This window comes from Pteropus medius, unplaced genomic scaffold (genome assembly GCF_902729225.1).
Source record: "Pteropus medius unplaced genomic scaffold, Ma_sr-lr_union100, whole genome shotgun sequence".
Classification (NCBI taxonomy): Eukaryota; Metazoa; Chordata; class Mammalia; order Chiroptera; family Pteropodidae; genus Pteropus; species Pteropus medius.
This window is the reverse complement of record NW_024355205.1, coordinates 5,626,463-5,654,333: the sequence shown is the minus strand read 5'-3', so window position 1 is coordinate 5,654,333 and position 27,871 is coordinate 5,626,463. Positions and strand designations below refer to the sequence as shown.

Below are 27,871 nucleotides of genomic sequence, written 5' to 3'. Positions count from 1 at the left end.
TCAAAATGAAAATTTGGGGGTAAAATAATGCAGTTATTGGAAGCCCTCCCTGAGGACCCTTGACAGTGATATTTGCTTGATATAAAGCCTTACACTGAGGTTTAAGTTTGATTATACACTGCTATTTCTGTTTCTTTCTGAGTCACCTCATTTCCTAATGGTTGCATCTCCTTTCTGTCATTATAGCTTCTTTACATAAATTTGACACTTAATCTTTCACATAGATTGCATTACTTACAAGATTGAAATATGCTGGAATAAGAAGTTAAATTTGTGATACAGGAGGCTCTTGTTTGCTAAATAGGCTTTTAGCTAGCAAGTGGGATGATGGGAGTTTTCGTTTTATTTTTTAATATGTTTTGGAGGAAATTTACAATTTCCTCCTCCCCCAAGAAAACCTCAGCATAAACAAGTATTTGGCGTGGATCATAGTGTTAAGCTAAATCTATTTAGCTTATCTTCATAACCTTGGGGGTAGGTATAACAATTTTTTAGAGGACACAGAAGCATAAAACAAAACAAGCTGATTCATTGGACCTTATCAAAATTACATTTTCTCATTAAAACTAAGAAAAAAAGGGGTAAGCCATAGGCTATGAGAATATTTGTAATGTTAGATAAAATATTATATGAATGTTAAATTTCAAGAGTGCAGTAAATTTCAAGAGTACTGTTGATTATGTAAGAGGATATCATTGTCTTGGTTGTATGTGCTGCAATTTTTATAATACATGTGTATGACCAAGGATTTGTATCTAAAATATATGAAGAACTGCAAATCAGTAAAAAAAAAACAAACAAAAAAACCCACAAACTTATCAACCCAATTAAAAAATGGACAAAGGACTTGAATGGATACTTCGCTAAAGAAGATATGTGAATGGCCATTAAGTACATGAAAAGATGCTCAGTCCTCATTGGTTGAAAGGGAAATGCAAATTAAAATTACAAAGAGAGAACATTTCATATTCACAAGAATGGCTAAAATTAAGAATGATGGCAAATGTTGGTTGAGGATGCGAAGCAATTGGAATCCATACATTGTTGGTGGGACTATAAGATATCAGAAACACTTTGGAAGACAATTTAGCAGTTTCTTTTTAAAGTTAACTATACACTTTTTTTTTTAATAACCCAGTAATGCTGCTACTATATCTTTATCCAAGGCAATGGAAACATCCACCAAAGACTTACTCAGAATGTTTATGGCAGCTAAATTTATAATAGCCCCAAACTTGAAGCAACCTGTGTATATCCATAGGTAGATAGGAAAACAAACTAATACATTTATATAATGGAATTTAGTAATAACAATGAGTGAACCAGTATATCCAACAATGTGAATGAATGTCACAGACATTATATTGAGCAAAAGAAGCCATGCTATTTATATGAGGTTCAGGAATAGACAGAATGAATATATAGTGACAAATTAGAGTAGGTTGCTTACTGGGGATAGGACATAAGGAAAATTTCTTATGTTCTATATCTCGATTAGGGTAGTAGTTATACAAGTGTATATATTTATCATTGAGCTGTACACTTAAGAGTTGTATATTTTATTGTACATTTATTTGCAAATTTCACCTAATAAAACTTAAATGACAAACTGGCTTCTATTTTAACTGACAGCACATTAGGCTTTTTATGCTCTGCTTCAAGGCTATTGGACTCCACTGGGCACATATTATAATGGACTCAAACCATTTATATCTAATGTGTACAAAAAGTAGAATTAAAAGAATTCAGATAGAAAAGCATACGAAAATTGCAACATGTAAACACACGTATTCACTTCTTTTCCCCCCTTAAATCCTTTTCAGTTTACATGAACATTCAGTCACAATAAAAATACGTGGTTTTTATCACAATAGCATTTTTATAGTATACTTCTTTTTAATCCCAATTGTCTGAATTAATTAAGAGCCAATATCCATATTTCACAGATTAGAAAACAAGTTCAGTGTTGTGTGACATGTACGAGGTAAGGTGAAGCCAAATAAAAAGTAGCTCTTCTGATTCTTGGGTGACTCTTCTTTCTATGACTCTCAGTTCCTCCTAGATGTTCATTTTCTTTGTGAGGCAACCTAATTCACCCAAAGTATTAGTCTCAATTTGAAACATACTTTTCATCACAGTTTGTTACTTCTTAGCTGTGTTAACCTGATAGCAAAATAGTGACTCTAGAAGTATAAGTGTAGTGGCACTAATTCTATGATAGACTAGGGCCTAATTCCATGTTATAGTAGATTCTTAGATCTCTTTACTCTGTGCGTAATAACATAGTTATTTTTGTCCAATGTGTGCTCTTTGTTTTAGGCACAAACTCTCACAGTATGGAGGCAAGCTGATAAACACAAGATACCTCGAATTTGTTTTTTAAACAAGATGGACAAAACTGGAGCAAGGTATTTGAAGTGTTTCTTTGGCTTATCAGAGTAAGAATACAATTTGAGCTTTTAATGGACTATAACTTAAATTTAGAAACAGTTATTCCCAATAGAATATAAATATTTCAAGAAATCTCTATTCAATACTATTAAAAAAAATTGAAACCAGCTAATTTATGGGTTAATGGATAATGTGGGATTAATGGAGAGCTGATAATGAATCATCCTGATTCTAATGTAGAGAAGCTATATCCTATTTTCTAAGATCCTGACAGAGTTATGTCTTGCTGATCCCACTGGTTCTGTTTAGAGCTGTATGGTATAGTCCCTGTACGTATTGTTGAAGTTTAGTGTTCTTATTGTTGTTAAAGGTGGAAGTTAAGAGAATTGTTTCCTGCAGTTGCCTCAGAGAACAGTGTTCTTCCTTGTCCTCTGATTTTCTTTAGCTTTTAGATAACATGCTCTCTATAAAAGGGAACTGGGAGAGGAGAATGTAGATGTTTTAAGACCTGCATGTAGGGCAAAAGAGTTAATGCCAAAATATTGTTGTTAACGCTCAGAGATTTATACAGTGGTAATCTAAAATGGATATATTATGCAGAGAACATAATTCAGAATTCAGATAATCAAGAATATTCTAAAGATTTGGAGAAAATACGCAAGAGAGAGAATCAAGAATATAAAGGATTCTGAGGAAATGTGATAGGGAGAGATCCTGGTCTGTGGTGTGAGAGTAGCAAAAACAAAACAAACAATTTCTCCCCTAAAGCCACACAGTATCCTTTGTGTTTATGTAACTCTATAGTAATTCTAAGTCTGTTGATGTAAAGGACTTTTGTCTTGATTAGTAAAAGCACAACTTTCAAAATGTACAAGGCTCAAGTTCTGACCCTTTTCTGTTTGGAGTTCCTTGAGGTAGATGGAAGTACTACTTTTACTGACTTATAGTACTTGTGCTAATGAGTATGCAGAGGGATGACTGCATACTAGACTGGTTCTCAAAGACATTGGGACCAGAATGATTTGTGTGTGTGTGTGTGTATATAAATTAGCCCATGTGCCAAAGATGACATATGTTCCTTAGGTAGCCAGCTCCAGTGTTGGCACAGAAATGCACAAATGTAGTAGATGATATTAAAAATGCCTAAGATAAAAGTATAGAAAAATTAGTCAGGTTGGCTCTTGGAAGAAAGCTGGTAGCAGTTACTAGAAGAATCCTTGACTTGAAATCACAGATCTTGCATTCGAATCCTAACTGTAATTATTATCTGTGATCTTGATCAATTCATGTAACCTTAACTTCAAACTTTAGTTAAGGTGAAACTAACAACAATAATACCCTACATACCTGTGTGGCAGGATTATGGTAGATACTCGGTTACTAGTATCTGAAATTGGCATTACAAGTTTATTTAAGATGTTGTCTAATGGAAAACTGTTAAATAGTGAACATTGGAAACAATAAAGAGTTATAATTTTAGAGAACATTCTTAAACCTCGTTTAAAAATCTTAACATTTTAAACTACTGTATAATTATTTTGTTTTCTACAGTTTTAACTATGCAGTTGAAAGCATCAGAGAGAAGTTGAAAGCAAAGCCTTTGCTTTTACAGGTTTGTTGATAAATATTTGGTTGATTAAGAGCAACAACTCCCTCTCAGTGTCTTCTATTGGTTTATTTTATTGTGGCATACACATTTCTGAAGCTCTCTTAGGTGCTTTTTGGAAGAAGTTGAGATAAAGGTAAGATTATGGTAATAGTAGACATTTTGGGGAAAGTGGAGAAAGATAAGCTTTATCGCCAATGCCATTCTAATTGAGTGATCATTCAATAATGTTAATCTCACTTTGCCTTGTAGTTACCAATTGGTGAAGCCAAAACTTTCAAAGGAGTGGTGGATGTAGTAAGTAAAGAAAAACTTCTTTGGAACTCCAGTTCAGTTGATGGAAAAGACTTTGAGAGAAAACCCCTCTTGGAAATGAGTGATCCTAAATTGCTGAAGGAGACAACTGAAGCAAGGAATGCCTTAATCGAACAAGTAAAATAAGTACTTTGATTTAGAATTGCATAAGTATTTAGAAACTTTTTATTGTAAAATTTAGTATAAAACTACATGTGAAATATCTAGAGTATATGAATAATAAAATGAATAATAAAATGCATCACCCTGCTTAACAAATAGACTATCAGCAATACTCTTGATTCTGTGAGCCACTTCCTGTTCATAGTTCTCTCGCTTCCACTAATTATCTACCCAACAACCACTATCTTGATAACAGTGTTTATTTTTCATTTGCTTTTCTTTATGGTTTACAAATGTATGTATCCTTAAAGAATTTAGTTTTTCATGTTTAGACTTTATATGAATGGGATGATACTGTTTGTACTTTATTACATTGTTCAGTATTATGTTGGAGATTCATCCATGTTGGTATGTGTGATTCTACTTCATTCATTTTCAATCTTTGTGTAGTGTTCCAGTATATGATTATATCACAATCTATTGTTTGTTTTCCTGTGGATGAACTTTGAGCTTGTTACCTCTTTTTCGCTTTTACAAAGTGTTGCTGTGAACATCTTTGTATATATCTCCTTGTGTATATATGTAGAAATTTGTTAAGGGTTAAACCTACGAGTGGAATTGCTGGGTCAAAGGATATGTCCATCTTTTACTTTACTAGATGTCAAATTATTTAGAAAAATTTAAAACCACCAATTTTATAGTTAATAAATAATTCTGGACCTCATTTACCCTCAAAATTTTAATAGGAAATACTAAGATTATTAATATTTATAATACTTATATGATATTGTTAATATATAACACAGTAAGTGAAACATACCTTAAATAAACTCCCTGAATTTTATGATAGAGAAAAACATTTGAGTCTGAACTCTTTGATTTTTTTCACTTCTAAATTAACCTGGTCAAAATAGATCCTTTCATAATTAATTTTTTTCATTCATCTTTTATATGAAGTTATTTTTGAAGTAATCACTTTCTATAATATATAGTAATTATCAAGTTTATCATTAACAATAGTGAACATTGTTATTTCTATTATTGGATAATAATTAGTGAGGACCTACTATAATTTAGCTTAAGTGCTTTTTACATATATTTTTTAATCCTCACAACAACCTGTATTATCCTCATTTTACAGGTGAGAAAACAGCTTTAGAATACTAAATAAGTTGTCATACAGCTAATAAATAGCACAACTGGAATCTGAATCCAGGTCTATCTCAGTTAAGAGCTAAAGCTCTATGCAGTTTGCTGTTCTGCTTTTCTGATTGGGGTAGGGGGCTTGTAAAACAAATATGTGGAATTGGCATTTATTAATCAATAATCGGGTATATAATTGGTTCTTCTTTGAGGTTTTATTGTTTTGTTTTATCTTACCAAAGAGCTATCAGGATAAACCTAAGAAGGATTTTGTAATCTTCTTAAGGAGCCAACATAAACTTGCATATTTATCTCATATTATTCTAGGACATGATAGTCTCAAATTTTATTTTCATTCTATGCTATCAGCAGATAAAGTGCTCATTACAGAAATACATATGTATGTATAGAATTAGAAGTAAGACCACATCACACCTGTTAGGATGGCTACTATCACGCAGAAAATAAGTGTTGGCAAAGATGTGGAGAAATTGCAACCCTTTTACAATGTTGATGGGAGTGAGAATGGTTTAGCCACTGTGGAAAACAGGGTGGGTCCTCAGAAAATTGAAAATAAAACTACCATATGATCTAGCAATTCCACTTCTGGGTATATATCCAAAAGAACTGAAAGCAGGGTCTCGAAGAGATATTTGCATATCCTTGTTCATAGCAGCATTATTTATGATAGCCAAAAGGTGGAAGGTGTTCATCAACAGATGAACGGATAAACAAAATGTGGTAATTTCACACAGTGGAATATTATTCAGCCTCAAAAAGGAAGGAATTTCTGACACATGTTACAGTATGAATGAACCTTGAGGATATTGTGCTAATTAAAATAAGCCATTCACAAAAAGACAAATACTGTATGATTCCACTTAATACGAGGTTTCTAGAGTATTTAAACTCATAGAGACAGAAAGTAGAATAATAGTTGCCAGGGATTGGGGAAGAAGAGAATGACAAAGAGTTGTTTCATGGGTATAGAGTTTCAGTTTTGCGAGATGAAAAAGTTCTAGAGATTAATTTTACAACAGTATAAATATACTTAACACTGTTTAACTATTCACTTAGAAATGATTAAGATGGTACATTTTGTTATGTTTATATCATGTTATTCCACAATTAAAATTTTTAATTAGAGAATAAGATTAGTGTGGACGGGAATCAACTTCCTGTGATCTAAAGGTAAACAGTGAAAATAATAAATAATACTTATGGTATATTTACTGTGTGTTCTGAAAGCATAATTTGAATTGATTATTTAATCCTCACAGCAGCCCCATGAGGTAGGTACTAGTATTATCTCCATTTGTAACCAGGGGAGAAAGATGGTGACATAACTTGTCCAAAGATTTTAAATAAGTAATGGTGTCATTTCCTAGTAGTTTGGCTCCAGTTTTTCAAGAGGATGGTTTGGTACATTTCTGCTATAGTTAACTGCTAAAAGTGTGTTTTTTCCCAATAAGTTTAAAAGTTTTACTCCTTTGTACTATTATAAACTTTTGAAACTTTTATTAATTTTATTGTCAGCTGAATTCTGTTTCAAATTGGCAGATGATTATGAAAAGAACATGAATTAGTTAATTTCATCTTTATTATTAAAATGATGTCTTCAATTCCCAACTTAAATTTATTCCCTCCGTGCAAGATTAGTTACAGTAACAGTCGTTTTAGTTTGACTGTCAGATCTCATGAATATTCAGAGTATTAGAGGCATACTAGATGAAACTTTTTTATAAACTGAGACCCCCAGTTTTATTGAAAAACAGCAGTCCATTGTATATGTTTTCATTGGCTATAAATTGTGCATTTTCTTTTCTTCTGAGCACTCTTTGAGTAGATAACACTTTACTGAGATGCTTTATGTGGCTCAGGCTTTCCGTGAATTTAGGAAACTCATAAAGGAGTTTTCAATCTCTTTTCCTTTAAAAGAAAACTATCTTTCAGAAAATAGGAGGTTCTTGGCCTGGATAAGTCTGGTAGCTGTTTTGAAATATTTGGATAATGTATATTTTTGATATTTAAACCTAATAGTTTTAACAAAAAATGCAAGTTATAAAACTAAAGCCTTTCTCTATAGGTTGCAGATTTGGATGATGAATTTGCTGACTTGGTTTTAGGAGAATTTAGTGAAAATTTTGATTTGATACCAGCTGAAAAGGTAAATTTTATTATTCGTTTGCTTTGACCAGGTTTTACTGATTGAATGTGGTTTGCTTTCTCTGTCTCTTTGTCTGCGTTTTGTGGTTTTATTTTTTTTTTTCAAATTCAACTTTGCATATCATTAGAAAATGTTGACCCAAACAAAAATTAGTAGAACATTAAGTGACTACTAGTACAGGTACTTAAATAATGGTAGTGATTTTCTATTTTCAAATATACTTTATAAAATTAGAAATTGAATCTTCTTGTATTTAGTCAGAAGAAGTTAATTGTTCATTCTCAGACTTTTCATTGTGATCATTTCTCTAAGAATTTTCAGAGAAGTCATAGGTAGAAATTTTGTATTTAAAATTTACTGGTTTTCCAGACTACTACAATGATCATTTTACTCAGAACTTTTTTCTGAATCTGTCTTAATTTTTAGTAGAAACTCATTACAGATCTTTTCTTTTTTTTTTCTTTTGAAATACATTAAACCAGAGACTAGGCAAGTAAAATACTGATAGTAATTGAATTATGACAGGCTTCCTCAAGGCATTTCTGGTTTGTTTGTTTGTTTTGTTTTTTGTCAGGGACCTTCCCCCATAAGTTGGCAAACGTTTTATTTTCCTTTATGAAACATAGGAGTTACAAAGAACAGTGTTTTTAAGTCGTAATGTGTATAATGGGGTCCAAAATGAGTCCAGCACATTCATTTGGTTATTTTTCCTAAAAAGAATTAAAAACACAATATTCGTAGATTTATTTTGAGCCATTTGAAGTTATTTGAGATGGAAAAAATTTTTTTCCAAATAAAATGCCATAATTTTGAAATTTTTTATTGTTTAGTATTTCCATACTTAAGTGTGGTGTTTATTATGCCCTATAGACTCATAACAAGGTTTCTGTTTACAAAGAGCTTACAATCTAAAGTATGATGCCACCGTTTCTCTTATCAATAGCTTGCAAGCACATTCAAGCTTTTCTTGGTTTTTGAGGTCTTCTAAAATTTTTATTACTTTGATTTCTCATTTTCTGTTGGATTTTATTTAATATGGAGCTGATTCATTTGAAGAAATTGTATCTCATTTATATTTTTAATTTCTGATCTGTTCCTCTATTAGATTATCAAGGTTAAATTGCAAGTATATTAACTCATTTAGTCAAGAAATATTTTTAAATACCTACTTTAAGCACTTTTTTAGTTTCTGGGGAATTTATCATGGGACTTTAACACTTCTGTGGATTTTATGTTCTAGCAGATGGGGAAACCGATAATAAACTAATAAATATATATCTAATATATCAGGTAGTGATTAATGTTATAAAAAGAAACAAAGAATAAGGCCATAAAGAACGACAAAAGTTTGTGAGGAGTACTGTTTTACATGGTTGGTTAGGAAAAGCATCTAATTGTGAACTGTTTTGTTTGAGACCAGTATACTGTATTTATATCTCTGCTTCGTAGCTACAGACTGCAATACACAGAGTAACACTGGCTCAGACAGCAGTACCTGTGCTTTGTGGAAGTGCCCTGAAAAACAAAGGGGTCCAGCCCCTGTTGGACGCTATTACTATGTACTTGCCCTCACCTGAAGAACGCAACTATGAATTTCTGTAAGTATGCAAGTACATAGATTAGATTAAAATCTTATAGGTTTCAAAAAACTGGTAGGCAAATAGGTCTTTTTTCACAAAGAGTAGTAGAATCACCACTTTTGAATAACATTGGTGAAGGATATCATTGTAGATAATATAGAGCCATAGTAATTTTTACTTAAAAGGGACATTTGCTATCATCTCTCATAACCTGATGTGTTTACAAATGGTGCTAAGAATGTGGATATTTTTGCTATGTAAAAGTATAAGTGTTGACCTTGCCATCTCAGTTTAAAAAAAATAGTATACTGGGGACACTTGAAAAATTCTCTGTAAATATACTTATATTTATTCTAGATTTAAAGATTTTTCATAAGCTCAAAATATTTTGTGGCTATAAAGAAAGGTTATTGTTTTATTCCTGTTGTCACTAACAGCTTTGTACTTAGTAATAAATCCTCTAAAATCTGAAGGAGTGTTGCACAAAATGGCAGACAGAAGTGGACTTTAATCCTTTTAACTAGGGCATTAATCACTCTTTATGTCTCTCAATTGAAGAGGCATTACAGTGAAGTGATTACGAGCATGGACTGTGTACTTCCTGGATTTAAATCCCAGTTCTTCCGAGTTGCTTAACCTCTCTATGAAATACATAGAATAGAACCTGTTGCATAGGATTGTTACAAGAATCAAATGAGTTAATGTTTATAAAGCACATGCAACAGTGCTTAGTATATTGTAAGCTCTCTGTGTGAGTGTTAAAGTTGAAAACTGGAATAGGAATAAGATTGGAATAAGTTCTGTAATAGAAATGTCTAACCTGCTTTGAATCATGGACTCCTTTGAAACTAACGAAAATATGGAGCTTTCCTCAGAAAAATGTACATGTGTACAAAATTTGGCAAATTCAGAGGGATTCAAACTTTCTGTAGCCTATCAATAAACACCAGTTTAAGGACATAATTCTTTAAGAATGTTGGTGTGTAAACAGGTTCACTTTTGTAGTGTAGATTTATATGATTATGTAGCTGGAGAGGAAGAGGGAGGAGATTATAAAAGGAGTAATTGGAAAGTACCTATTCGTTTACCCTGTACAGATTTTTTGAGAAGTGGTGTGATGTTCCAAAGTATATTTTTTGAGGAAGGAATTCTTGGCAATGGAATTACTTGCAAATAGAGGTAGTATTTGGAAGAGAACCCATTATTTTTAGTTTTGAGGAATTAATGGTAAGATCCCTATTAAATAATTTAATCCAGTGGAGGAAGAGAGGTACATAGTACTCACATTTTTAATCGGCCTGGGTAGCTAAACTCCTTTGGAGGACATCAGGGTTAAGTTTGTGCAATAATTATGATATGATCTATATAGAGAGATCAGATATTCATATGAAGTATATTTTAAAGGCTTTTCTGGAATGTCTCCTTAATTTTACAGGCAGTGGTATAAGGAGGACTTATGTGCGCTGGCATTTAAAGTTCTCCATGACAAGCAGCGAGGACCACTAGTTTTTCTGCGCATTTACTCAGGCCTGATAAAACCCCAGTTGGCCATCCATAACATTAATGGGAACTGCACGTAAGTAGAAACTTAGGTTATTTTCTAAAATGCAGTCGTTTCTTTAAAAATACTTTTACTAATATAAATCATGGTTTTACATTACAGGGAGAGAATAAGTCGTCTGCTTTTGCCATTCGCTGACCAACATGTAGAAATCCCTTCACTGACTGCTGGTAACATTGCTTTGACTGTTGGGCTTAAACATGTAAGTTACCAAATGGTTTAGGAAATAATAGTAAATATATTTAATTAAAAGTAGGTATATTGTAATAGCAAAAAAGCCATAAATAATCCAAATATCCATCATTAATGGAATAATGAATATTGTAGCATATTCATCAACATGGTTGACTCATACATTTAATAGAAAGAAAATTATAGAAGACTTAACAGTATAGATCCTATTCAAATGAATTTCAAATCCAAGTAAAATAATATACTATTCATGTATGCATAATTTTAAGTTTTATAAAATACTGTGTTATTCCCATTGGGTTTTTTCCTATCTTGATCATTGCAGACAATTTAGTCTAACCTCATAACTGTTCAGGTAATAACAAGATATTTTGCCAGTGAAGGCTCCATGAGGGCAAGGACTTTTCTCTTTGTTCTCTATTCTTAGTCCTCAGAATAGTGTGCATCATTTAGGCATTCCATGGCTTTTGTAGGATGAATGGATGAAAATACTTAATGCTGTCCAGAAATTGGACTCCTAGCATTGCGGTGTCTTCTTTGTCTACTTGAAGGCAAGAACTTCTTGTATGTATTTGAAGGAGTTAGAGAAATCCACTTGGACTAGAACTTCAGTAGGAACATCCTTATAGAGAAGGAAACTGGCACAGAACTTCATAATATAAAAGTTTAAAAGTGAAATTATAGTTTCAAAAAATAACTGGTAGCTATACATTTTGTGTGGTCAAGGGTATTCTGGTTAATTGCACATTTTAGTTAATAGAGGATTTTCTGTAAAATAGTATTAAACAAATTTTTAATGGCAGTAAAACACTATAATGGACTTCTCCCTAACCCATCTTTACATGATTGAAAATCTAGGAAGGTACATTTGTTTTGCCAAATGAATTTTGGATATGTAGAGAGAGGGAGAAGGGAAAGTGTTTGGAATTTATTATAGCAGTATTTTGGATAGAGTTATTATACAAGTTAAATTATCTTTAGTTGTGCAAAGTTATAATGAGCTTTATGAATTTGTCTCTCAAGTACAACAGCCTGTTTTATTCCAGAGCATCCTGTTTGCTTGCAGACTGCCACTGGAGACACCATCGTTTCATCTAAGTCCAGTGCATTAGCTGCAGCTCGTCGAGCCGGAAGGGAGGGAGGAAAGAAGCATGGACAAAACAGTGAAGCAGAGAGACTTTTATTGGCTGGAGTAGAAATTCCAGAACCTGTTTTCTTCTGTACCATAGAACCACCATCAGTGGCAAAGCAGCCAGGTACAAATAGTTTTGGTGTGTCAATTAATTAATGCTCTGACAAGTTAGATAAAATAGTTACACTCTCAAAAGATTTCTTATGTGGTTGAGTTTATCAGAATTTATTGATATTCTTGTGATTTGCCTAGATTTTTATTTAAGATGTTTTGACTTTTACAGACTCTTTTCATTTTTATAATATCTTGGCCATTTTTCTCATCATATTCTTCCTTACTCTTGTTCTTCTGGTACTGTCTAGGGGATTCTAAGTAATGACATCAGGACTGCTCTTGCCATACATTAGATTAGATAGGTACCAATTCATAACTGACTCAGTTTCTTGTCACCATTTATAAAATTACTACTTTTCCTTGTTTTCTCGTTCAACCGTTAGAACTCAGTGAAGATATTTAAATACTGTGGTTAATGTCATTTAACCGTTTTGAGTGTTATATACCTTGTTCTTTAGCATATTTGTTCAGAATTCTTCAGTGGCTTTTTATAACTTACAGCACAAACTCAAACTCTTTAGTATGGTATATAAAGCTCATGATTCCAGCTTCATTATTTCCAAATCCAGCTCCATCATTTCCAATTAGATTTGGTTAAATATAGCAGAAAATCCGGAAATAACAGTTGCTTTAATGACAAAAGTCTATTTCTGTCACCAAATATGCCTCGAGTTGGTAGCCCAGTGGTTAGAGGGTGGCCCCACAAGGTCATCAGGCACCCAGGCTCCAGTCTTCTGTCCTGCTTTTCCTATCCTTATTCATCTCACAATGGCTGCTGGAGCCTTGGGCATCACATTGGAGTTTCTGACAGCAGAAAGGAGTAAGGGGGAGAAAGATGATGTGCCCCTTCCCTTTTTAAGATTTCTTATATGGCATTGGCCATCACTTAGCTATATGGCCACCCAGTTGTAAAGGAGTCTAGTAAATGCAGTCTTTTAGCTAGGCAGCAGCAGAATAGAGTGGAAGGCTATTACTAGCAGTCTCTGACACCGGCTTTCTTGCCTGGCCTTATTTCTTGAAACTTCCTCCTTTGTTCTGAATCTTCTTTTTTTCACCCAAACAAAAATAAAAACAATACTCATACCTGCACTGCCATAATAAAATAGTAGTGATTTCCTGAAGGTGCCATGCTCTTTTTGTGTTGCCATTTCTTTCCCTTTGTTCTCTCTTGCATTATGATGGCACCCCACAATTTGCTTGGAAAATGTTTACTCTTTCATTAGGTCTCAACTCAAGCATCACCTCTTTTTGAAGCCCTCACTGAATTCCTATATTAGGCTATGAAAGGACAAACCTTCCAGTTCTAGAGGTAGCGTTAATAAGCCATTTTTCTCCCCTTGAAACAAGTTGGACCCACAGATTATAGAAAAACAAAGAATCTTTATTGCTTCCCATATCTTTTTGAGTAGCTAGTGGGAAAGAGGGGAAGACTCCTAGCCAAGTAGCTTGAGGTTCAGTTCCTCACTTCTCAGCTGGAGTTCACATGAAAGAAATCTGAGTGTGGATATAAGACAGCCCACAAGTACCAAAGGAAGCTGGATTTTTTCTTGTCCAGTGGGTAAAGGAATGGCATTTAAATTAAAACAGGTGTAGCAGCTGTTTTCTTATTACCTTAAAATGCCCCGAGGCTAGTCTTGTCTCTAGAAAAGAATTGGGTGACGTGAATGTGGCTCGAAGTTGGGGAGTTGACCAAGCAAGTTATATCAAGGGTTGTCAGGCAATTAAGGGCTAGGGCTGCCCAAACAAAATAATCTGAGTTCTTTTAAATATATTTGAAAGTCACTTCATATTTCAAATTTAGTGTGGGAACCTAAATTCAAATTCCAGGATTGCATTAAGTTGCAGCAGCCAGTTTTAAATCTAAGGGCTCAATCTTTTAACTACTTTAGTAGAAAAAGTTTGGTGTCCAAGGAAAGTCTAATTAATGGGCATTAGCTTAGAGGTCCTGGCCCCAGAGAACAAGGGACTTCCTAGAACCTCCCTTACTCAGACTTCTTATAAGCAGATCTACGTATTCCTTTTTCTGTAATTCCATTGTAATTACCCGTGGTCCTATTACAGCACTTGACACCCTGTATTACAATGCTGTATGTGTTTGCATCCCAATAAACTCCTAAAGGATAGATTCTTTATAAATATTTTTGAATGAACTTGTTTATTTTACAATAAACTTACCGTCTTTTTAGTCTAAAAGCCACAGTATAATGAGGATTGTTACTTTGAGTATCTGTAGGTACTTAAAAATAAATTTATCTAAAACAGTGCCTCTTAACCTTGGATGTGCATATATATCTCTTGAGTTTCTTGTTAAATGCAGATTTTGATTCAGTCTGGAACCTGTGATTCTATATTTCTAACAGGCTCCAGGTGATGCTAATGTTATTGGTCCTTGGACTGAACTTTGGATTATCAGGAGTCTATTTCAGCACTGTTCAATAGAAATATAACATGATCCACATATGTAACTTAAAATTTTCTTACAGCCACATTTAAAAAGTTTAGCTGGCAAAAATTAATTTTACTATGTTTTATTAAATATATAACATATAACAATGTATAAATATATAATATAAATATACCTAATATATATTTATATATAAATATAAACAATATGTAATATTTTTTATTAAATATATTTAATATATTTAACCTAGTGTATCAAAAATATCATTTCAACATGTAAGCAATATAAAAAATTGAGATATTTTACTTTCTTTTTTTCATATTAAATTTTTGAAACCTGGCGGTATTTTACACTTATAGCACATGTCAATTCAAACTAGTAATACCTACCACACATGGCTAGTGGCTACTATTTGAACTGTGGAGGTCTAAGAAGGCCTGGTTTATATACCTAAGAACAACAGTTCCCAACCTTTTTGGCACTAGGGACGGATGCTCCTATGAGAATCTAATGATCTGAGATGGAGCTGAGGCGGTGATGCTAGCGCTGGAGAGTGGCTGCAAATACAGATGAAGCTTCGCTCATTCGCCTGCTGCTCACCTACTGCTTTGTTGCTGGGTTCCTAACAGGCCACAGACTGGCCCTGGGGATCGGGAACCCCTGCCTAAGAACGCTTTAAATGTGTAACTGATAAGGTTGGTTCATTAATCCATTGCTCAGCTCGTTTCTTCAGTTATACTTTATGAATGTGGAATTTCTAACATCTTTTATAAAGAGAGAGGGTATACTTATTAGTTAATAGATTGTATTAAAGTTATCACTTTACATGACATATTTAATGCAAATAATATATTATTTCCTCTTTGATTATGGTAATTCATCATAGTGATCACATTAGCATCTCTTTATTAATGCCCTAATTTAGCATCCTTTTGTCAGTTTCTCATTATTGCCTATGTCCCCTGTTTCATTAGCTCTTTCATTGATCTATGCAAAAACATAATCAGATGATTTTCCTGACTCACTTAAAACCCTTCAGTGGCTTTGTTAGGTAGTTAGTCAGAGACATTAGGGACAAGGGGAACAAAGGAATAGAGGCCTAGCCTAGAGACTGCCCAAAAAGCACCCCAGTGGAAGAATTCTGGGTACGCACATGCGCACTAGACAAAGTTATGGCAGCCAGGTGGCAATCAAAATGATCTCACTTGCCAATCACCTAGGAATGCCTTTAGCACCACCCATCACGGCCTAAATATAAGGCAGACATTCCCGCTTCTGGGCCTTTTTGCCCTTCTGGGCTCCCCTCCTTTTTGCCCTTCTGGATTATCTTTCTTTTTGGTGGCCTTTTGTGGCCTTTTTGCCCTTTTGTGGCCATATTGGCCCCTTTGTGTTGGTCACAGTGCTGGACCATGTACCTCCTTGGGGTATATATGCTTTGTCTTTCTCCATGTGCCTCCTTTGGGGCATTCTTTGTCTTTTTAAAACATATTTATAATAAAACTATTAAATCTCAAAGACCCACGATTCTTCACTGCATTATTTGAAGAAGAACCGAGGAAAAATGCTAACTACATGTCTGCACCATCTTTATCTCTCTCCCCACTACCATTGGGGCCACACCGAACTCCACTTGGCTCCGAGAGTGACAGCTTCCCAGTGCAAATCCAAACTCTTCACCATGGCCTGTTAGACCTTGCATGCATCTCCCTCCTCATCTGACATTACTCTTCCTTTTGCCCACCAACATCCAACTACACTGGCCTTGTTTTTCCGATAGCAAACCATTTCTTACACAGCCATTTTCTCTGTGTGGAATTCTTTTTCTTCAAGATTTTGTTTACAATGTCATTCTTTTTTGTTTGTGTCTTTACCTAAATCATCCTGGAGAGGCCTTTCCAGATCACTCAATTGCAAGTAACCTCACATCACTATCATCTCGTTTTATTCTCTACAAAACATTTATGGCTGTTTGAAATTTCTTTTTTCAAAATTTGTTTGCTTTTTCCTCTGTTTTCCCCATTAGAATGTATGGTACATTATCTAAAAAATGAAAAGTAAAGGTAACAGATACCATTTATCCCCTAGATTTGGATCATGCGTTGAAATGCCTTCAGCGTGAAGATCCCAGTTTGAAAGTGAGGCTAGATCCTGACTCTGGACAAGTAGGTATATTATTGCTTAATCCCAGAAATTTTTCAATAATTTGTGTGTGTGCATGCGCATGTACGTGCATGCACATACATGTAAAACATGGATTGGTCTGTGCCCCTGAAAAAAAAATACTTTCTTTTGGTTCTCATAATTTTCTTCTTATGTTGATTGTCAAGCTAAATAGACAAATTCTCCTTAATTTCTCAAAATAATCATACTTCACTTATATAAACCGCTCTCCAACATTTCAACTTTCCAGAAAATAGCCTTTTGTGAAATTTTCAAATGAGGTTCAACCCTAAGACAAAGCCCTGAGCCTCTTATGCTAAAGCTTGTAGAAGCAGCATACTAAAGGGAGGATGCAAAGGTGCTTTTAATGACAGTGGTACAGATGAAATGGGTGAGAATTGATAGATTACAACCTAATCATGTGGGAGGAAATAGAGTTCTAAAGTAGATACAGAACTGGGATGTATATTATAGCACACAGGAAAAGAACAGAAGTTCATTCTGCATCTTCTTTTTAGGAAAGCAGAGTAAAGTTTACATAAAATTTTAGAAGAAGTTTCTTTAAAAGATTATAAATTTGTCTTTAAAAGGATAAACTGGTTTCATTAATCTGAAAAATATAGGGTACTCTATTTTCCCAATTGTCAGCTAAATGAGTAGTAATATAGTTTAATTGATCCTGAATGCTACAACAGCAGTTAAAACAAACTTTTTATTTAAAAAAAAAAACTTTTATTTAAAAAATGCCAATATATTTTTTTAAATAGCAAATAACACACAGGTGTTCACAGTAAAGAAAGTTTCCCTTACTGTCTCTCAGTCCTATTCTACGCAGGTCACCACTGTGAAAACTTGGTGACTGTCCTTTCACACTTTTTCTAACATCCACTTTTCTGCTGTGCTATAGTTTATAATAAGTATAGCAATCATATACCAGGTAATTCTTTTTTTGTTCCTTACAATTATAGTTTTATTACAGCAAAAGGATACAAATTAGAACCAGCCAAAGGAAGAGCCACATAGGGCAAAGTCTGGGACAGATCCAAATGAGAAGCTCTGTTCATCCTCAGGGATGTGTTACCCTCCTAGTAGGGTATTGCCAACCAGGGAGGCTCACCTGGGCCTTTGTTTTCCAGTTTTTATTGGGGCTCTATCACATACTGCCTTTGCGGTTGACCTTTAGTCTCCAGAACCTCCCATAGTTTTGGGTTGATCTTTACTCTCCAGATTGGAACTAATGTGGTTATTCTAAAGCCCTCATCATAAATCATACGGTTATACTATCTGGTGGACAAAGCCTTTGGACAAGCAAAGACACATAATCAGAGCATCTTGGGACCTAAATGTAATTTCCCAGGTGCTGAGAACAAGGGCCAGATCTCTCATTGGGTAAATTCTTCCCAGATGGCATGTGAATAAGATAGAGCAAATAGGGATTCCTCGCACTATTCCTTCTTCAGGAATAACCATTGTTGCTTTAAAAAAAAAAAAAAAAAAAAAACATATCTGGAAGTTTTGACTGCTCACAAAACTGTAAGGTCCCCAGGATGCTTGGGAAATACCCAGGTGGTTGGGAATGTTTGGGATAAAGATTATTTCTACCTTTCATAAGATGTTGCTCTCATCCACATGTTTCCAGACAGTTGCCTACATCTTCATTAAGAGAATTTCTCTTTTCTTAAAGGCACAACCCAGAAGTTGCCAGCATCAATTAGGTTCATGTTCCACCACCCAAAACTTAGCTATGTGGTTGGAAAGTGTAGTCCTGGCTAGATGCCACTTTCCCAGCTGATAATTCAATTAGCATGGAAGAAGGAGAAAATGGCCTAGTAATTCACTTTTCATTGATTTATTATTCCAATTAGAAAAGTTAAAAACTTTGATGGAGCCAAAAAAAAATTGCAAAAAAAAAAACCAGTTTCTAATTAATGAAAAGTAACATATTGGTGTCATAACTTGATGTAGTATTTTGTAATAAATATAATTTTTATTTTCTTTCATTTCTTCCTTTTTTAACCAGACTGTCCTATGTGGTATGGGGGAGTTGCATATTGAAATTATTCATGACCGAATCAAGAGGGAATATGGACTGGAAACCTATCTAGGGCCTCTCCAGGTGGCATACCGAGAGACCATCCTAAATTCAGTTTGTGCCTCAGGTAAAAAATAAAACATTTAGAATTTGCTGTTTTTATTTATCTTTCTCCAAGATCTGTTTACTGAATCTCTTAGTATAGTTGCATAAAGCATGGTTCACAGTCACTAGTTTCCTCCATCAGTAGGAACAGATTTTTGGTGTGTGTTTTCTTGTTTTTTAGGATTTTTGTTGTTATTTTAAACATAGCCCTATTCCATTACCACTCATATCTACTGGACAAGCCACTCATCAAGCAAATGTGCTTTTTAGTGGTCATGGGATAGAATAAGCCATTGAAGATGGTTGAACCCAGTTCTCACTACCAGAATGAGTATATGAATTTGAGGTTGATATGTTATTTTTACTTTATAAAGTGAGTGGAAAATAATTTCCACTAATTAATAAATATGGTAATCTTATACCGATGGTATTCTTGAGAAAGTACAGTTTTTATATTTCTGTTCCAGAATGTAAGGATTCATGATGGATAGTTTTAATTTTTTTGCCTTAAGCAAAAGAACATGACATTATTGCTATTTCCCCCAAGGAAAAAACAGGTTTGTTAAAAAAATATAGAGAAAAGATGTTTAGGATAACCAGGTCTTTTAAGCAACTCAGTGATTTGTATAAAGGCCAGGTAGCTACTGTTCATTGAAACTTGAAAAATTAAACAAATAAATATAGAAGCAAATGACATGAGGATTCCTATTTCTGGACTTCATATCTGAGAAAACTAAAAATGCTGTAACATCTTTTATGTTAATGTCTGAGCTGTTTGGAATGTAATGGAAATTTCTAGAGGCCAAAAAGGAACCTGGAGCAGGAATCTCAGAAAATAAGTTAGCACCAAAGTCACTAAGCTATTCTGGAAGAATCTGCAGTCATTTCTAACCTAGTGCTTGAGGGCCACCTCTCATGGAAATAATTAACTAGGAAAGTTTTCTTCGTAAAAGAAGTGATAATTTGTAACCAGAGGCTCTGACAGGGTTTTCAGCCTAAATTCATAGAATCATTGTGACCTGAAAAACTCCAAGCCAAGAATTTAATGCAGTATCTCCCTTGAAACACGGAATATAAAGAAAACAAATGCTAATCAATGCCCCCCAAACAAAAACAAAACCCTTAAAACTTTATGAAAGGCAAACCTTAAAATTTTGGGGAAAAAATATGGAATGGTCTTACTAATCAGGATAGGGTTGGACTTATATATCACCAGAAATTAAAACTGTGAAGTAAGATTGCTAAATTTGATGTTATTAAAATTAAGAATTTGTTTATTAGAGTATACTATAAAAAAAGCAGACATACTAAAAGCCAAGAGAAGATATTTGTATCACATAAACTGACAAAAGATAAGTACTGAGAATATACAAAGAACTTACAGATCAGTAAAAACATGACAAACAAGTAGAAAAGTGAGCAAAAAAGATTGAACAGATATTTCACAAAAGAGGATACCCAAAAGGCCCATGAACATATTAAAAGATGCTTAATCTTGGTAATGATTAAGATTATGCCAGTTAAAAGTGCAAGATACCATTATACACTAACAAAATTGGGAAGAATTAAAATCTGACAATGCCAAGTGTTAGTGAGATGTTGAGCATTGGAAACTTATGAAAACAACCACTGCGAATACATTTAGGCTACTTTCTTGTGAAGCTGACCATGCACAGACCTTACTGCTCAGCACTTCCATTCCTAGGTATGTGCTGTAGAGAAACTCTCATATATGTGCATTGAGAGAGATAAAGATCTTCATAATAGCATTGTAATTAAAAAAAATAAAACTAAATAGAAAAGACAGCCCAAATATTTGTGGACAGCAAAATGAATAAATAAATTGTACCGTGGTCATACAATGGAATACTATATAGCAGTGAAAAAGAATATATCAACATGCATCAGCCCATGTGACCCACAAATGTGTAGCCAAAACAAGTTACAGAATAGATACAATATGATAACATTCAAAATGAAGCAGAAGTAAACTATATTGTTTGGGGATACAAGCATATGTGATACAGCTCTAAAGAAAATCATAGTAATTATTAAACATGATATCATGGTAGTGGTTGCTTCAGGTTTCTAGGTTACTGGTAATGTTCTGTTTCTTTAGTAATTTTAGGTTTCCTAAATGTTCATTTTATTTTTAGCTTATGCATATATTTGTAAGTATAAAATGTTTTATAATATAAAAGTTAGCTTGAAAAGGAATTATGAAGAGGAATTGTAGACTATAATTCTTATTTTTGAATTTGGGCCATGAGTCACGGCATTAAATACAGCATAGTTTTGTTTTAGTAAAATATTGCAGATTGGTGACAGCTGTTAGTTATTAGCTAATGAGAGATACTATTTTCAGTTTTACAAAAAGATTTCACTAGCTTTTTGGAAAGCATAAACATTAAAGGAATATATTATTACTGGAAGAATATATGAAATTTAGTAGTTTGTGGGTTTTCAGGGTTAAAATCCTTTTTTATTAGATGACCTTTTCTACTCTAAATGTTTTACTTTTAAACACAACTTTTTAATTAAATGAATTTCAGTCACATAAGAAGTTTTAAAAGTTTGAGTGTAATCTTCATATGAAAATTAACACTGAAGCAATATTAATAGGTTATTCAGAGCATTTTTTAACATTGATAAACATGGAAGCAGATGTTTTCTCGGTAGAATTACTTTGACATTTTTATACCATATTTAGTGCCATTGTTAATATTTTCTCTCACTTTTTCTTCTATGAGACTTTGAACCTGTTGATTGTAATTTTGCAAGTTGTGGCACTTTCCCACCTTTCCAGAACACATCTCTGAAGTACCATATTCAATTTGTTTACAGATACCTTAGATAGAACTTTAGGAGACAAACGGCATCTCGTGACTGTAGAACTGGAAACAAAGCCAATTGAAACATCTTCTGTTATGCCAGTTATTGAGTATGCTGAAGGTGTTAGTGAAGACATTTTGAAGGCCTCTCAAGAGGCCATTGAAAATGGAATTCACAGTGCATGCCTCCAAGGTAAGGTACTCAGATAAGAGTAAGCATGAGTATCACATACTCAATCATTGACTCACTTCTAATATTATAGATTATTTTAGTCTTTTTTTCTAATTTTGGTAGAGTTTTCTCCCTATCTCTTCCCATTATGTGTATGTTATACCTTTTAAAATTGTCCCACAGTCCTTGGATATTCTGTTTTTTTCCAGTCTTCTGTTCACTCTGCTTTTCAATTTTGGAGATTTCTACTGATAAATAACTCTGAGACTCTTTCCTTAGCTATGTCCAGTCTATTTATAAGCCTATCAGAGGCACTCTTATTTCTGTTACAGTGTTTTTGATTTCTAGCATTTCTTTTTAGTTCTTTCTTAGGACTTCTACCTATGTTTTCATTGCCCATCCATTCCTGCATACTGTCTACTTTATGTTAGAGCCTTTAGCATATAGTTGTTTTACATTCTCAGTCTGATCATTCCAGCATCTCTGCCATGTCTGGTTCTGATGCTTGTTCTGTCTATTCAATTTGTGCTTTTTGCCTTTTAATATGCCATGTAATTTTTTCTTGATAGCCAGACATGATGTACTGGGTAAAAGGAACTGCTATAAACAGGCCCTTAGAAATGTGGTGGTGAGGTGTCAGGGGCAGAGAAGTGTTATGTTAATAGTCCTAGGATTAAGTCTCAGCCTTCTAGTGAGCCTGTGCCTCTTGACTGAACTGCACAAGTGCTTCTGTTTTCTCACTCCCTTCCCCTTTAGGCAGGACAGGATGGCTAGAGTGGACAGGATGGCTAGAGTGGACTGGATGAAGTACTGCCCCCAAGTCAGGCAGGCTCTGGTGATGATAGGGTTAGGCCCTGGTTAATTATTGTCTCCTGAGGACAGGCCTTGTTAAAAACAGAGTGCTCTGAAGTACAGTTTTCGATCTGAAACTGATTGAATCTGCGATGCAAAACCAATGGATACAAAGGGCCAACTCTCAGTTTTGGGGGAGTCGAAAGTTATTCTCAGATTTTCATCTGTTTTGTTTCTTTAACCCCCTGCGTGTTTCAAGGGTCAGCTGTATTTCAGAATGTTTCCTTTTCCCCTTCCCCTGCTGAAAGCACAGGGAGACAGTTCTCTAATATTTATTGTGAGAAGAAACTGCTTGAGCTCCTGGAGGTAAATCTCACAAAACTGTGCCCCTTGTGCTCCTCCACCCCCTTTCCCCAATGACTAGGTACCCCTGGGTACCCAGACTTGTCTACACTAAACTTCTAACAACTTACCAGTTATAGTTCAGGTTTTCCTACCTTGGCACTTGTTCCTGGAGGGCAGTAATTTTCCCTGTGTCCTCCCCTCTTTTACAGATCCAAGAAGAGCTGATTTTTTAGTCTGTTCTGCTTTTTACTTGTTATGAGGACAGAGTGATAACTTCCAAGCTCCTTACATGTGGAACTGGAAACCAAAAATCCTCTCCCTATTTCTTTACAAGTCTCAGTTACTCCTCACTGTATATTGAGTGTTAATACAATTTTTCTCCCTTGCTAGGACCATTGCTTGGATCCCCAATTCAAGATGTGGCAATTACTTTACATTCACTGATAATTCATCCTGGTACCTCCTCAACTATGATTTCTGCCTGTGTCTCAAGATGCGTACAAAAGGTATAGAAGTATCCTAATCCTTTTTGCTTTAAGGTGACTCTCCTGAGAGTAGCGATCACTGATCTGCAGACAGCTGTGCTTGTAGTGCCTGACCTTGTATCTTTGCTTCCTGAGTCTTACAGTCAACAAGAATTTTTACCATGGAAAATCTTTGATTCCTTTATCACCAGGGTTTTATTTGAAAGAAGATCTAAGAAATTACTGTTTAACATAGATAGCTATGAAAATCCTCTGATTTTGGCAAATAAGCAAGGTTTCTTATATGGCAACTACTTTCCCCATCCCAGACATGCCATCAGAAACCAGCTTGGTAGGTTTGAATGGAGGACATTTCTAGAGTCAGCTTGGCCCAAGATATACTATAATCTAAAGGACCCTGAGGATCTACTATTGGTTCTAATTTTGGCATTCATGTTTATTCAACTAAGATTACTTTAGTCAAGAATTGCTGAATAACAGATTCAAGATAAGCATCTAACTTCACAGAGAATCAAGCAATCTGGTCTTCTTGGCATGGTTACCTGGGGTATGTCCTTGAGTGTCTTGTCCCAGTACCTACCAGAGCTGATTTAACCCCCAGGGCCTTAGCGTTCTGACTGATGATTCTGTGCATTTCTCTCAGTGTGAGAATGCTCTAGTTTTGTAGGTGACTGATTTTGCATTAAAACACTTGCTTTTATAACTATCTTCTAATATTTTGCACTGTGAGACCTGATTTTTTATAGTCCTATTTGAATCCATAATTATAAAATTATCTTAAATACCCTAAGCCCCTGACTTAAGAAGGCTGATCTATCTCTTACTTATGAGTTCAGATTCATACTTCTTAAAGTTTTTTGATTTAAAAAAACTATACTTTCAAAAAATAAAATTGAGTTTGCCTAAACATGTAGCTAAAAATATCGTTTGTTGTCATGATTAAATTGTTGAAAACATTTACCTTCCAGTAATTTAAAAAATTTCCCCTGAAGTTGGTCTTAATTTGAAATAACAGTAAATCTGTAACTATTCTTGGGTTGGTTAGCCTTTTTATTAAGATCATACTAGAGACTAAGAATTAACATTACGGGGGGCTTACATTTAATCTTTAGTTTTAATTCATTACTTTAAGTGAAATACTCCTAATGGAAGTACTCCAGCCTTTGTTAAGCTTCATCTAGTAGGAAAGCGCCTTCTTTTTTGCTCATGAGAAGTTAATGATGCTTCATGTATTTGAGCCTTCCATGTTGTGCTTAACAATGACTAGGCACTGAGATGGATATACAGGATGGATACATTTTTCTTGACCTTAAGGAACTTATGATTTTGAAGGGAATTAAATATTCCCAAATAGCCAAAATATTAGGTAGAACAAACTGAGTAGCATAAAAACTGAGAAGCAAGGAATTGGGCAGGATTCTTGAGAAGAAGTTAATATTTGAGCTTTGATGATTTGAAGAATTGGGGCATGGTGGGGAGCATTCTAGACAGGAAGAATTAAAGAGTTCTTTTAACTATAGGTATCAGATGAAGGCAGAGGCGTAGTGAAAAATAATGTGGGAAAAATTAAATAAAGGCAGACTGTAGAGAAACCTTAGAAAGTACATTCAGGAGTTAGATTTGTTTTGAGAACAGTGTTTTCAAAGAGGGCAGTGTAATCATTAGAGTAGGGAAGAGCTAGTCTAGGATAGGGGATGGACTGGGTCTGAACTGGGACGATAGGCATGGGAGTGAATAGAAATGGAAATCTTATAACTTACGTGGGGAAAATGAAGTCAAAGATGCATCTAGGTGAACTGAACACTAGTGATACCATCAACAGAAATAGGAAAGCAGATAAGAGTGTTTGGGAAAGGAAATGATGAACTCAGTTTGGGGCATTATTGGGTTGCTGTAAGATCTTCAGACACTATCCCAAAGCAGGCCAATGGAGTACAAGGCTGGAGCACTCAGAGACTGTGGGCTGGGTGGAGTTTAAAGCTTTTGAAGAACCTACGTAGAAGATGTCTTTGAGGCTCTGCAATTAGGCAGTATTGCCAAGAAAAAGACTGAAGAGAAAACAGGACTAAAGAGAGATCCATGAGCATAGTATATCCTATTTAAGATACACAGAATTCAGTCCTTTCCTTGGTTGTAGCATTTTTCCTCTTAATTTTTACCTTTTCTGTCATTTTGTTCTAAAAGATATGAAATGGCACAAAGCTTTTGGTAAGAACTGCAAAAATGCAGAGAATATAGATGTTTGCTGTCGGCTGTCATTTTTAGTAACATTTTCATTCTAGGACTGTTAGACACATTTTTTACAGTTGTCATTTCAGTCGATAGATTTTAAAGGTTTATTAGCTATGAAGAACTGAGAGATTGTGTTTTACTATGTATGTGTGCTGTATATTTTGGAATTTCTGTGATAGGGGTCCCCGACCCTTGGGCCACATAGCAGGAGGTGAGCAGTGGGCAAGTGAACAAAGCTTCATCTGTATTTGCAGCCGCTCCCCAGTGCTAGCATCACTGCCTCAGCTCCACTTCAGATCATTAGGCATTATAGATTCTCATAGGAGTACCGGTCCCTGGTGCCAAAAAGATTGGTGACTGCTGTTCTATGATTAAATGAATATACTATTGGTTTTACTAATTTGGCCATGACTGAGGGTAAGGGGACTGGAGAGAAAGGAGGAGGTGATATATCGGGGACAGAAAGGTTAGAGACTGAGAACCATTATTTGACAGTGTAGGTGATGATAATGCCCCCTCTAAGGCCTTAGTGATAATGAAGAGTAGAAGGGTCGGAGCAGAAAGAAAGACGATCAGTCAAATCCAGGTAAAACTGAGGGTACATTCATGAGCCAAACTCATGAATTTATAGGAAGTAGGCTTAGAATTTATAGGAAGTTGTTTTGTTACTTTTGAACTCTGGCAGGCTAGAGACATAAATCAGACTCACCTTGTGGTGTCTGCACATTCCATGCAAAACCCACTTACCAATTTGTCTGATGTAATGATACTATTAAAGATGGTGTCTGACTGTTGGCCCCAGTGTTTTCTTTATATTATTGCTACTTCCAGTTTACTTACACTTCCTACTTGCCCTATGCTATTTTAGCTTTTTTCATTTTCCATGTTCTTTATGTGCTTGATCTTGGCCTTTGAAATCTAAAATTCTGAACAGATAATCTATTTTAAATAGAGAATGCGTTTCTATTACCTACCCGTTAAATTTCTTTTTTTTTTTTTAAGCTCTCCCCTTCATTTTCCTCCTTGATTGCCTTGACATGTTCCATGGACTGTAACTATAGGCATCAGGAAGAAAACAGGACATTTGAATAAGTTTTTGATTGAAAATCTTATTTCCTTTCACTGTATCACTGTCATATTCACAGGTGATCTATGTAATCTGGCTTTCCCAAGCACCCGCTTGCAACATCCCATACAAGAGATCTATGATGTATTGCCATGCATGTACAAGTAAATATTGAAGTTTTTGACCTTTCATAAAATGTTATCTGTATAGTTAAAGTAGGCTTTTGTATTTTTTGTCAGAGCTCTAGCGTTAAGAGTGTGGGCAGTATTAATTTTTTATGAATTTAACAGAAATTTGATTTCCAAGTTAGGGAAGAGAAATTAACATTCTTTTTTAGGCTCTGAAGAAAGCGGATAAGCAAGTTTTAGAGCCACTGATGAATCTCGAGGTTACAGTGACTAGAGATTACCTCAGCCCTGTCCTGGCAGATCTGGCACAAAGAAGAGGAAATATCCAGGAAATCCAGACTCGTCAGGACAACAGAGTTGTTATTGGATTTGTTCCCTTAGCAGAAATTATGGTAGGTACTTTGTGACTGAAAAGTCTTATTCTTTTTTAAATGCAGGGAATATATATGCTGAGCAAAAATAGACCATTGGTAACACCTGAGAGAACCATCAGGACTTCGATTTAGAGGATGCATGTTAAATTTCAGCCAAAGTAACTGTTAGGACTTTGGATTTAAATTGTGGGGGAAATCCAGGGGATTACAGCAGCTTGGGGGGTTGTTTCCAGTCCTTGAAAAAGGTTGAGGTGTACTGTACCAAAATGCAGTACCAGCCTACCATTTTTTCTCTTCCAAGCACTTATCCTACTAGTCCAATTGCTAGTTTTCAGGCAAGTGTCATTCTCCCTACCAGTCTCTTCTGCTCTAGGATAAGCACCTGAGTGCCGGCAGAGTCATCTTTCCAAATGCGGGGACCAGGGAATATATCTGAAGCATA

General features: G+C 34.8%; 1 protein-coding gene across 9 annotated transcripts in view; it reads left to right on the top strand.

Moving 5' to 3' along the window:
• Positions 1 to 27,871, top strand: part of GFM2 (GTP dependent ribosome recycling factor mitochondrial 2) — a 99,267-nt gene that overhangs the window by 15,624 nt on the left and 55,772 nt on the right. For all 9 annotated transcript variants that reach the window (XR_005651620.1, XM_039857472.1, XM_039857470.1 and 6 more), the window contains 13 exons: positions 2,320 to 2,408; positions 3,943 to 4,003; positions 4,250 to 4,429; positions 7,644 to 7,724; positions 9,174 to 9,322; positions 10,740 to 10,880; positions 10,968 to 11,067; positions 12,124 to 12,313; positions 16,793 to 16,869; positions 18,888 to 19,026; positions 21,849 to 22,028; positions 23,535 to 23,650; positions 27,265 to 27,447. Coding sequence is in view for 8 of the 9 variants with exons in the window: in XM_039857472.1 (XP_039713406.1) it covers positions 2,320 to 2,408; positions 3,943 to 4,003; positions 4,250 to 4,429; positions 7,644 to 7,724; positions 9,174 to 9,322; positions 10,740 to 10,880; positions 10,968 to 11,067; positions 12,124 to 12,313; positions 16,793 to 16,869; positions 18,888 to 19,026; positions 21,849 to 22,028; positions 23,535 to 23,650; positions 27,265 to 27,447 (1,686 nt within the window). In the remaining variant the exon portion in view is untranslated. The remainder of the gene's footprint in view (positions 1 to 2,319; positions 2,409 to 3,942; positions 4,004 to 4,249; positions 4,430 to 7,643; positions 7,725 to 9,173; positions 9,323 to 10,739; positions 10,881 to 10,967; positions 11,068 to 12,123; positions 12,314 to 16,792; positions 16,870 to 18,887; positions 19,027 to 21,848; positions 22,029 to 23,534; positions 23,651 to 27,264; positions 27,448 to 27,871) is intronic.